The sequence below is a fragment of the Phoca vitulina genome, unplaced genomic scaffold, assembly GCF_004348235.1.
Source record: "Phoca vitulina isolate PV1807 unplaced genomic scaffold, GSC_HSeal_1.0 scaffold1, whole genome shotgun sequence".
NCBI classification, from domain to species: Eukaryota; Metazoa; Chordata; class Mammalia; order Carnivora; family Phocidae; genus Phoca; species Phoca vitulina.
The window spans coordinates 33,436,724-33,449,754 of NW_022589704.1; the positions used below are offsets into that span (position 1 = coordinate 33,436,724).

Consider the following 13,031-nt stretch of genomic DNA (forward strand, 5'->3'; position numbering starts at 1 on the left):
ATTAAGTATCTCTGTCTACTATATTTAAAATTGCAGCCCTTCCCATCCCCCTTTACTCCTTATCTCCTTTTCTTGACTTATTTCTATCCACAGTGCATGTCACCATCTAATACACTATATAATTTACTTTTTTTGGTCTATTTTCTGTCCTCAACTATAAGATTCCTAAGAGTAGAGATTTTAGGCGTTCTCATTTACTGCTGTATCCTCATAGCAAGTACTTTATAAATACTTGTTGTATTAACACCCTCATGTAGGAATATTAAAAAGTACATTTCACAATGAAGTTTCCTAACTGCATTCATGGAGCCCTCAGAGGTGAATTAGAATAGAAATGGAGTAGGTGAGGTTTTTTATTTTGTTTTATTTGCTGAAGATTTATTTATTTGAGAGAGAGTGTGTGAGCGGTGGGGGATGGAGGGAGACAGAGGGAAAGGGAGAAGCAGATTCCCCGCTGAGCAGGGACCCCCCCGCCCCGCCACCAGCCACAGGGCTCTATTCCAGGACCTGAGATCGTGACCTGAGCTGAAGGCAGATGCTTTACTGACTGAGCCACCCAGGTGTCCCTGAGTAGATGAATTTTTAATTGTAAATGGGAAGTAAAAATAACATAGACCCAAGGTGGGCTCATGGCAGACCTGACAGGCCACCAGCAGCGCTGTATTTCCCATTCCTTCCCTCTGTTAACTTGTCATTTTAGTTATTGCTGTTTACTCCCTTCTTTTTCATTTGTTGAATTGAATTTCTTTGCTTTCCTACTTCCTACCTCTTTTTCATGAACTTAAACGATTGGCCTGTTCTTGGTTTTTTCCTTTTTTCTCATTAAAGTAACTTATATCCTCAAAGTGGTATGTTGTAAGGGAATTAACCCTCAAAGCTAGTACGTTCTGGATTTCTTCTTCTTACCGGATAATATATCTGATGGATTGTTTTTTTAATCTTTCATGTTTTTCTGGCTAAATGCATAAGCTATGAATGTATAGCACAAAATCTTTCTTGCTAAAGGCAACACTGGTCAAGATTTGGCTCCTGACCTATATATAGGCTGTTATTTCAGACATACTCACCGACTCTTTGTAGTTGTTGGCCCTTGCTCCACATTCCCCGTGAAGGATTCCACAGCCTGGATAAATGATGAAATAGGCTGATGAGGAATGGGGCTCTAGTATGTATTGTTATTACCATGGATATTAGTCCACTTTGCAGCTTGGTTGCTGGGTTTATAGGGATCTGTGTATACATTGCTTATTTTTGTTCAGTGTTATAATGGATAAATGACAAAAAGTCCCTTTTAAAGAAAATCCCTTTGTGTTGTACTTTTTTGTTGTTGTTGTTTCCTAGACCCTTGATATTCTAGTACACAGTGTAGAGATCCTCTCTGCTCTCATTTATCCTGTTTCATAAAAAAGAGGATGCTGAGACATGTATCTCTATCATTTGGATCTTTGTATATTTAAGGTGTCTGTGGTTCTAAATACATGTAATATGAAATAAAAGATATTGTGGCAATAAAAATATAGATATAAATGGTAAGATATAGGTCCAGATATACATATATAACAATGTTGTACTGGTAAACCAGATCTAAAAAAAGACAAAACAAAACAAAAACCCTGATCTGTAGTGTTTGCCATTGGGGGGGGGGAGGGGTAATTTTACTGTTGCCAATTTCAAGCTACTAGTGGTTTAATAACTAACTTGCAAGATTCTTGAATGTAAGAATCCTTACATTACATTTGGCTCCTGCCAGCTGATATGAGCCAGCTTTAGCACCCAAATTACTGCTAGTAAGTTATATTTTATCCTTAACCTTTTTCTTCTCTATTTCAGCTCGGATATATAAGCAGAGTGACAGCAGGAAAAGATAGCTATCTAGCTTTGGTGGACAAAAATGTTATGGGATATATTGCCAGTCTCCATGAGTTGGCTACTACAGAAAGACGATTCTATTCAAAACTAAGTGACATCAAATCTCAGATTCTCAGGCCTCTTCTCAGTTTAGGTAAGTAGAACGTCCCCCCAACTCCCTCAGTTATCAGGCAGGACTCTTATTTTATCTGTTCTTCCTATGTCACAAATAAAAAAAACTTGAGTTACATGTTTCTTTCTTTCTTTCTGTTTTCTTATTTTTGTACACAGGCAGTCAACAACTTACAAACTGTTTCCACTTTGTCAGGAGCCCAGCTGCCCCTGAGTATTCTACCACTCCCAGAGCTCTTTCTCCTTGTGGAAATAGGAAGTGGAGCTTTCAGAATATTCATGGTAGAGAAGCAGAAACAGCTTTGGGAAAGTTGATCCTAGGAGTTAGACTTCAAAACAACATTTTTTTTTTTTTTAAAGATTTTATTTATTTATTTGACAGAGACACAGCGAGAGAGGGAACATAAGCAGGGGGAGTGGGAGAGGGAGAAGCAGGCTTCCCGCTGAGCAGAGAGCCCGATGTGGGGCTTGATCCCAGGACCCTGGGATTATGACCTGAGCCGAAGGCAGACGCTTAACGACTGAGCCACCCAGGCGCCCCCAAAACAACACTTCTAGTCCTAAGAAATCTTATGTTGTACTACGTGACTTTTTCATTTTCTTGGTTCTAGTTCTTAGAATTATATCAAGTAGAGATTCATTTGGATTTACAAGTAGTCTCTTAAACTGTGACAAGAGTGTCCAGGTCTTATCCAACATTACCACGAATTGGTTAAATCTGATTCCTTGTCTTAGCTGCCATCAACAATGAAGAGGGATCGAAGATGAAGAGATAATACAGAGAAAATGAATTACAGTAGTTCTAGAGGGGGACTACTGTCTGGATACACTAGATCCCTGGGTCTCCAGGAGGTTAGAAAGGAATACAAATGGAAGTGGGGGAAATGGCTATTGAAGATCAGATTTCACCATTTCAAAAGTTTTTGTGGGTTTGGCCCTGCACATAGAAAATGGAGAGGAAGTTTTCCTTCTCTTTCCTGCACTCTGTGGCCCCCTGTGAGGATTTAGAATTCAGATCAATACTATAGTACTTAAATTCTGCCTTGATGAAAAACATCAGTTTTTCCACATTAAGTTGACATTGGCTTGTGTGGGTCAGCCCATTTTTATAACGGGAAAACATTTATTTTTTCAAATAACTAATTTATTTATTTATTTATTTTTTTTTTTTTTTTAAAGATTTTATTTATTTATTTGAGACAGAGAGAATGAGAGAGAGAGAGAGAGCACATGAGATGGGGGAGGGTCAGAGGGAGAAGCAGGCTCCCTGCCGAGCAGGGAGCCCGATGCGGGACTCGATCCAGGGACTCCAGGATCATGACCTGAGCCGAAGGCAGTCGCTTAACCAACTGAGCCACCCAGGCGCCCCCTAAATAACTAATTTATAGTCTTTCAGGATGTGACCCTTTGTAAGTTAGGGACTGTCTGCATTTTTAAATTTCTTTGTTTATATTATCTTATTTATGTTTTTAAAGTCTTTTTTTTTAGTAATCTCTACACCCAACCTGGGGCTCAAACTCATCACTTGGAGATCAAGAGTCGCATGCTCTTCCGACTGAGCCAGTCAGGCACCCCAGTTTATTTTAGTTTTTAATATGTTTTGCCTTTTTAAATGTCACAGAGTGCCTGTTCTATAAATTCTCTTCCAGTGGGTAGGCCTAAGACCGCAGGAGCTTGGCAGGGGAAAAGCAGCAGTCCAAGCTGGAAGCTTCCTGGATTGCTCTGAAAGAAAAGTGAAATTGTCCTTTTCCCTGTCCTGATTCGTGATTTCTATGTTGTTCTTACATTGTCTGCTCATCAGCCTCACTGCTTAGAGAGAAGTCCTGGAAATTAGGAACTTTGGACTGGGAAAAAGCAAATAATCTCCTGGTACCCTCTATAAAGTTCAGAGCAACCTGGTCAGTCTGATTCTGGGATTGCCCTCTCTTCACTGAAGTATTGGGGTTGTCCAAGGGCCAGTAGAGCAGAAGTCAGTACAAAAAATTGAAAATGTTAACTAAAATGTAACTACAAAAGTGAGTTTAATTCCTGGCTGTCACTTACCAGTTCTGTGAAATTAGATAACTCACTTCCCTTTTTCTGGCTTCAGATTATTTATCTTCAAAATGGGAGGAGAGTTGGATTTGCTCAGTGGTTCTCAAATTTAGCTGGTCTTCAGAATTACATGGAAAACTTTTCTTCTGAATATATCCATCCTAGGATCTTAACCTTAGCCTACTGAGTCAGAAGCTATAGGATCCTTGTGCATGTGTTTTTAACAAGTTTCTCAAATGACTAGATTCTATGATCTCTGAAGTTTCTTTTTTTAACAGTGTGATGATTTGAATTCCATAGTCGAGAGTACATCTCAGCATGTTAAATATTTCTAGAAAAGGGGGATTCATAATCTTGATCATAAGAAAGTATTCTGGTAATGAATCTTCAGGTTATGTCATCATCATCATCATCACTTTGTTACAGAAAATTTGGGCACTGCAAGTACAGTCCAGCTGTTGCAGGAGGTGGCAAGCCGTTTCAGCAAGCTGTGTTACCTAATTGGTCAGCACGGAGCCTCACTGAGCAGCTTCCTTCATGGGATAAAGGAGGCCAGGAGTTTGGTCATTCTGAAGCATGCAAGTCTCTTCTTGGATAGTTATACAGAGCAAGTATCCAGTCCCGTGTCATGTTCAATCTCTGCAGGGTTATTCTGCCAAGGAGAACAGCTCCTTAATCAGAAGAGACTAGATTAGGGACAGTGATATAAGGTAATAGAAATTGCAAAGCAGTATTTTAATCTTAAGCCAACTGTAGTTCTGCATTGCTAAAATTTTAGTTTTAAGTGGAAAAAAGGTTTAAAAATAATGAATTGTATTTCTGTAGTCTAGCAGAATGATTGATAGTGTACTTAATTTACATGAAATATACTATAATAAATATGGTTCTTTAGAGAATAATTTTGCTTAAGTAAATTATAATAAAATTAGAAGAAATGAGTAACTAAACCAATTATTTTAAGACCAACTGCTAATGGTAAATATGGAGTTGTTCCAATGTCTTTTTTTATTGTTGTGTAAATGGAGGGTTTAAAGACCATACTATCTTCAAAATAAGGATATTTCCTTAATAAAATCTAGCATAAGTTATCCAAGGTTCTTTTAATGTTTTTTTTTTAAAAATATCCTAAGTGTATTTGAAAATTTAAGTATTTCTCACTTTTTCTTAATTTATACTTTGACATAATTTGTTATTTTAATGGATATTAAAATAACATTAATGCTATTTATCTGAAGTGACAGTTTTATTCTTTATTAACACCTCATCTATCTAGCAAATATTGACCGAGTACCCACTAAGTGCCAGGCACTGTGTAGAGCTCTAAGATCATACAGCCACAGCCGGGAAACAGTGAAAGGGGGTTCAGGGGGTTCATGTTCTATTGGTGTTTTATTTAGGTTATTTTTAATATAAGTGAGATAGTGTTTATTATTGAAAATTATACAAATAAAATAGTCAAAAAGATACTTAAAGTTGCCCATAATTCTACCACCAGAAATAACCATTGCTAATAATTTTAGTGTACTTCTTTTCAGATTTATGCATATATATGCAGATAGATGCATGTGATTTTAATTGTAAGCAGTATTAAATATATTTGAAGCTATAGTCTGAGAGGAAATACCCGAGTTGCAGTCTTTCATATTCTTCCAGACATGAAAAATAACATAATTTGATACCAGTTTACTTTTTTTTTTTTAGAGGTGGGGAGGGGCAGAGGAAGAGAGAGAATCTTAAGCAGAGCCCGATGCAGGGTTCAGTCTCATGACCCTGAGATCATGACCTAAGCCAAAATCAAGAGTTGGATGCTTAACTGACTGAGCCACTCAGGCACCCCCAATTTACTTTTTTAAACTAGATTTTGTTTGTATGAAGGTTTTAGCTTTTGCTGGTATAGTTCTTTTTTGTCTTATTTATCTCACAATTTTTTTTTTTTAACTTCTTGTTCTCTTATACTTCAGAACTTATACTTAGAGATGCTTTTATTTTGGTACCTTTGATACCTCCCTATCTTTTAACGTAATTTATTCATATAGGTGAGGCAAGTAAAAAAATCTTGATTTGTTTATGAATTTTAAAAATTATTTTTAATTGTAAAATAAACATAATATCTAATTTATCATCAGGACCTTTTTTTTTTTTAAAGGTTTTTTTATTTATTTGAGAGAGAGAGAAAGCATGAGTGGGAGTGTGTAGAGGGAGAGGGAGAAGCAGACTCCCCGCTGAGCAGGGAGCAAGATGTGGGGCTCCATCCCAGGATCCTGAGATCATGACCTGAGCCGAAGGCCGACGCTTAACCGACTGAGCTGTGCAGGCACCCCCCATCAGGACCATTTTTTTTTTTTTTTAATTTTATTTATTTATTCATAAGAGACAGAGAGAGAGAGAGAGAGAGAGGCAGGCTCCCCGCTGAGCAGGGAGCCCGATGCGGGACTCGATCCCAGGACCCTGGGATCATGACCTGAGCCGAAGGCAGACGCTTAACCATCTGAGCCACCCAGGCACCCCCATCAGGACCATTTTTAAGTGTATAGTACCTTGGGCTATTTTGAATAGGAATTTGTCTTCTCTCGAAGTGAGTTGATTCCATTTTGCCATTCTGGGAGTATGGTAGAAATGTACATGAGTCAAAGCAGTATATCAAGACATTCTCTAGCAATAGATTAAAACTTAACTGACATTTTCTAACAGTTTCACTTGAGCTCTTTTAACATATTTTCATCCCTTCTCTATTGTTTATTTCTGAAGATTTAATTTTCATTAAAAATCCAACTATTTTAATTGTATTTTCTCAAGTTTGTTAAGTTAGAAAAGTAAAGGGGCGCCTGGGTGGTTCAGTCGTTTAAGTGTCTGCTTTCAGCTCAGGTCATGATCCCAGGGTCCTGGGATTGAGCCTTGCATCAGGCTCCCTGCTCCATGGAAAAAAGTTACTGAAGTAATATCTATGAAGCAAATTCTAGCATCTTCTGCATAATTTTAGTTGTATTTTAAATTTACAATTATCTTTACTAAAATGGCTCTTTCCCCTCCTGATTATTGTGATTACCACATAATCTGCCCTTCTTTTCAGTCACGTCAGTTCATGAATGTTGACATCACAAAAGTTCTAAACTTATTGGTGAGACCAAGAAGTATCTGCTCTAGATGCTTGTTATGTAAATTTGTTCTTCAGAATTTTCATTAATGCTAATGTACATGTGTTTTCTTTTTTGGTCAAGGTATTGCACATCTATTACAAATTTCCTGGTTATGGGAGGATTCCAGCTTCTTGCTAAGCCTGCCATGTAAGCAAATACATATCTTCCAATTATCATTCTAACAACCAAAGATCATGTTTTATAGTGTTCTTTGTTTTTGAGTGCCCAGGAAAAGCTTTGGCTTAATCATTTTACCAAATGTAGACTACCAAAATGTAGACTTTTGCTAACTCTTAAAAAAGACAGGTATTATTAGCCCCTGATTATCCTTGGGAGTAGTATGGTATTGAAAAAACCACAAGATCTGGGTCCTTCTTTATTATCCCTGAGATGTTGGACAACTCTCTTCACCAAATTGAGCCTAATTTTTTTCATCTGAAAAATAGAAATGTTTTTTCCCTGGTTGTGAGGAACAAATAATGTATGTGATGGTATAGAGAAGAACACAAAGTGTTGCACAAGCATAAAGATTTTGCATTTAGCTTCTGGATAATAAATATAAAAGCCTCTTACATGAGGCTAATCATTCTGAACTATGTAGATTCTCAACAAGTGTTGACCTAGAGACAAAGGCAAGTTTAAAAAATTCAGTTATATTTTAATAGTAAACATATAACATATATACTCACAACCCAGATTTAATAGATGTTAATGTTTTGCCATGTTTGCTTTTGATCTTATATCCTAATAGAATAATAACATCCTTGTCTAATTTCTGATCTCCAAGGGGAATAGTTTTAGTATTTCTTCATTAAAGATGATTGCCTTAGGTTTTTGGTAAATATCATTTATAGGGTTAAAAGGCTCCCTTCTTAAAAAAGGCAGGGGAGGGTTCCCTTCTATTCCTGAAAGTTGAAGAGCAATTGATTATTTTTTTAATGGTAAACATCCTTGAGTTCTCAAGATAAATTCAGTGGTCTGCCTGTATTAGTTTTTCAGTGCATTGCTGGACTCAATTTGCTAATATTTAAGATTTTTGCATCTATATGAATGTGAGGTTTTCCTTCTCTTCTGAACTTGAAGTTTTGATAAGAAGATTGCACTAGCAATCATAAAGTGAGTGTGGGAACTTTGTATTTTCTGGAATAGTTTGCATGAGATAGGGAATATCTGTACTTTGAGATTTTGTAGAATTCATCTGTAAAAACGTATGGCTTTTGTGGGGGCATTTCTGTAGGGAGTTTTTAAACTACTGACTTCATTTCTGTAATGAATAGATCTGTTCAGGTCTTTATTTCTTCTTGTGGCTTTAATTATTTGTATTTTTCTGGAAAATTATTGCATCCAAGTTTTCAAATTTATTGGCATAATATTGCTACCATTGTCTTAAGATGTTTTCACCTCCATAATAACTGTGGTTATATCCCCTATTTTTCATTCCTCTTATTTATTTGAGTCTTTTATCTTTTTATCTTGGTCAGTTTTGTCAGCAGTTTACCCTTTTTAATTTTCTTTTCAAAGATTAAGCTTTAGTTACTACTTACTTTTCTTTGTTTTCTATTTTATTTCTGCCCTTTTTTAAAAAAGATTTTATTTGAGAGAAAGAGAGAGAGAGCAAGCAAGAGTGGGTGGAGGGGAGAGGGACAAGCAGACTCTCTGCTGAGTGCGGAGCCTGACATGGGGCTCCATCCCAGGACCCTGAGATCATGACCTGAGCTGAAGTCAGATGCTTAACTGACTGAGCCACCCAGGTGCCCTGAATTTCTGCCTTTTATTTCCTTCTTTCTTTGTGTTCCCCTGTTAATGTCTTCCAACTTCATGAGTTTAGCATTTAGCTCATCAATTTTCCAATCTTTGGATTTTTCTAATGTACTCATCCAAGGCTATAAATTTCCCTCCAAGTGTTGCTTTAGCTGTATCTTAAAACCTTTGATACCTTTTGTTTTTATACTCATTCAATTGTAAATATATTTCTAATTTCCATCATGATTTTTTCTTTGACTCCTGTTATGTCCTTCATTTCCAAAGTACAAGGGTTCAGCCTTCATTTTTAAAACAAATATTTATTAGAGAGAGAGAGAAAGTGGGCATGAGCAGGAGGGAGGGGCAGAGGGAAAGGGAGAGGGGAGAAGCAGATTCCCTGATGAGCAGGGAGCCCAATGCGGGGCTTGATCCCAGGACTCTGAGATCATGACCTGAGCCAAAGACAGACGCTTAACCAATTGAGCCACTCAGATGCCCCAGCAGCCTTCATTTTTTTAATGACAGATTAAAGAGTGTTTTATTTTAACCTTATGTAGTAAGTTTAAAATTTTTGATCTTGCTATTTTGTTTTATATTAATATAATGACACCACTTTCTATTCTATTACTTTTAACCTGCCTGTATTATATTGTAATATTTTTGTATATTTCTTGTAAACAGCAAATTGGTGGATTTACTGCTTTGTTGTTTTTTCCATCTGAGAGTTTCTCGCTTTTAACTGACAAGTTTATATTTGTTGTAATTTCTGATTTTACATTTATTATACATCTATATATTATATTGACTAAAAAAAGCTTATTTAACACTTAGTGTTGGTGAAATGCTGGATCTTGGCCAAAAAAATAGGAGAAAATGATTGCAGCCAAACCAGTAATTAAATGAAGAAAAAAAAAAAAAAGAATGGTTATTTTTCCAAATAGTAATGCTTGAAGAAAAGCAGCTTTATTATAGGAGGATGCAAAAATAGGTGGAGATTTGTGACAAGTTAAAAATGGGGAGGTTTCTGGGCTTCTTGAAGGACAATGGTAGTTGGTGACCCTGATGCCTTATTTAGCTTTATTTTATTTTTTGTTAACCTTCCTCTAGTTTTTCCAGAGTTCACAGTACTCAGGAATTGACCTGACTCCTTGTTAGAGCAGCTAAAGCAGATGACATAAGTGAAAGCCTCTTGCTAGAACCTAGGCAGGTGTTAAGCAATTAATAAACAATGGGTGACTTTAAGCTATGGAAGCAAATATTAAGTCTGGATTTGGGCAGCATTTCCCAAGCTGTGGTTCATGAACCCCGGGGTTTTACATATTTAAAAGGTAATAATAACATCTTTTTACAACTTTTATTTACAAAGTCAGTATTTTAAATTATTTTGTAGTATTTATTTAAAAAGAGAACCTCTAGAGCATAGCTGGTGAGCCCACATGGCAGTTAGTAGGTCTTGGATGTTGATACTCAAGCTCTCATCACTCAGGTGGTTTATCATTTAGATACTCAACTCATGCTAGCCTGGTGGTTTGATCATCATGTGGGTTTTTTAAAAATTACTGTGCTAACATATACATTCCATAATATTTATCATTTTAAACATTCCTAAGTGTATAATTCTGTGGCACCAAGAACATTTATGTTGTGTAAACCATTGCCACTATTTGTACACAAAACTTTTTAAAATCATCCCCAACAAAAACTCTTTCTGTACCCATTAAGCAATAATTTCTCCTTCCTTTCCCCACCCCTAGCACCTGGTAACCTCTATTCTACTTCCTGTCTTTATGAATTTGCCTATTCTAGGTACCTCACATAAGTGAAATCATATAATATTTGTCCTTCTGTGTCTGGTTTATTTCCCTAAGTGTAATGTTTTCAAGGTCTGTCCGTGTTGTAGCATATATCAAACTTGCGTGGCTGAATGATATTCCACTACACACACACACACTACATTTTGTTTATCCATCCATCTGTTGATGGACACTTGGGTTCTACCTTTAATGTATTAATTTTTTAAATTATTTTTTTAAAAGATTTTATTTATTTGACAGAGAGAGAAAGACAGCACACAAGCAGAGCTGAGCAGGGGGCCCGATGCAGGGCTCAATCCCAGGACCCTGAGATCATGACCTGAGCTGGAGGCAGATGCTTAACTGACTGAGCCACCCAAGTGCCTTAATGTATTAATTTTTGAGTAACAAGTACAAACCTAGCCATGTAAGGGGAGAGCAGTATTGCCACTATAAGATTAAAACTCCCAAGAGAAGATAAGCTGAACAGTCCTTGGTTCAGGTTTCCTAAGAACATACAAGGGCCTTTTTGGGAAAGTCCATAGGCAAGGACCTGAGTGAGTCCTGAAAAGTAATAGGACTTAAAAGAGTTGGAACATTTCTGGTCTAGTACTGGGCATGCAGAAGAAATGTGGTCATAGTGGGTATGTGTTCAACATGTGCTATTTCAGTCTCTCAGGAGCAGATTAAAGCAGAACACTTCCGTGGGGTTAAATGAGTGTTCTTAGCTGATCTCAGCGGCAGAACATGTAGGAGGAAGTAGGAACATCCACACAAGCCAAATATAAATAAAAATCTGGGTCACGTTCCCCAGGGCACTCTCAGGTCTCTTAATTGCATTATAAGATAATCCAATTTGTGCTATTGAACTTTTGGGTTCCTGGAAATTATTACATATTTTCCATTCCAAGATAATACTTCATTAATTTCTGAGTTAAACATTTCTTTATTCTACAGTTCTCTAAGAGATTATAAAGTGATTCATCCTTGCTTATAGTCTTGTGTGACATTGTCTAATTTGAAGCCTTGTAGGTAAGAATTGTAATATAATGCTTATAAAGCACTCAGGGTAGTACCTGACACATAATTATTGCTTATTAAGGGGCAGGTAATAATTATTATTCTGTCCCACCAACTCTTCTTTCACATCTTTTTTTTTTCTTCTTTCACATCTTTTAAGTATTTTGGTCTGATCATAGTCTCAGTGGGTTATTGATCACCATTAAAATTTGCAATAAAATTTTAATGAACTTATATAAAACTATGAATATAAAAACTAAATGTTGGCTTCAGTTTAAAATGCTTTTGAAGGTCTCAGCATTGAAATCTTCACATAGAATTAGCTCTACTGTTTCCTGTTAATTGTAGTACTGGTACCTGCAGCTTTTCATTACTCTCATAATTAATTTTTATTAGGTGAAGAAAAAAAAGAAATTAGAAGTATTTTAATATTACATGCCAGTTGTGTTGGGGCAAAGAGCTTTGTTCTCCATTATTTCGGTTTAGTACAACTGATGAGAGCAATTAGTCTTGCCATTTATTGCTGTGACTTTTGGCTTGGAAATTAACAGGTAATGGTGTCAGCTGGTCTCCAGTTATTCCCTGAAACTGTGGGATGCATGATTCATTTCCTAGAACTCAAGGCACAGTTTGTGATTAATCATCTCTATTATAGAGTTACTGTTGCTACCATATGCTGCTTTTTATATGTAAAAATCTAATTTCTAGGCAGGGAAATTCTTTTAATTTTATCTGTCTTATTTCATTGTATTTATATTCTACTTTCATAGCACCCAAAAACATGCATGCTGAAAAAAGTAGTATCTAGTGAAATATATCTACTCAATATCATACATTTTTCAATACCAAAAAGATTAATTAAATTTCTTTTTTTCCCTCTATCTCCAGTGATTTCCTAAATAAAAACCAGGAGCTATTACAAGATTTATCAGAAGTAAATGATGAAAACACCCAATTGATGGAAATACTGAATACTCTGTTTTTCTTGCCAATCAGACGACTTCATAATTATGCTAAAGTTTTGCTAAAGCTTGCTACCTGTTTTGAAGTGGTAAGCTCCCATAAATATCTCATTTGAACTCTTGGGAAGCCAAGGATCATAGTTGTTTGTTTGGATTATGCTACCCCAAGATCTCAAACTCCATTAATTTACTATTTGTGTGTGTCTAATTAAATTTATTTTTCTTCAAGAACATGAAAGAAGAAAGTTTGACCATAGGTAAATCTAGTTCTCTTTGCCGTTGATTTAGTTTCTTCTCGGGACCTTATCAAGATTAATTTTGTATTCATTTTATGAAACTCTGTCACAGGTTGAGACCCAGTT

At 36.3% G+C, this 13,031-nt stretch overlaps 1 protein-coding gene across 6 annotated transcripts in view; it reads left to right on the plus strand.

The window, feature by feature from the left end:
* ALS2 (alsin Rho guanine nucleotide exchange factor ALS2) overlaps positions 1–13,031 on the plus strand; it is a 77,151-nt gene that overhangs the window by 33,740 nt on the left and 30,380 nt on the right. For 5 of the 6 annotated variants that reach the window (XM_032404571.1, XM_032404564.1, XM_032404584.1 and 2 more), the window contains exons 10-13: positions 1,831–2,002; positions 4,441–4,621; positions 7,233–7,298; positions 12,596–12,758. In XM_032404571.1, the coding sequence (XP_032260462.1) occupies positions 1,831–2,002; positions 4,441–4,621; positions 7,233–7,298; positions 12,596–12,758 (582 nt within the window). Of the gene's footprint in view, positions 1–1,830; positions 2,003–4,440; positions 4,725–7,232; positions 7,299–12,595; positions 12,759–13,031 lie in introns of those variants that run through there. The other variant, XM_032404588.1, reaches the window with a different exon arrangement.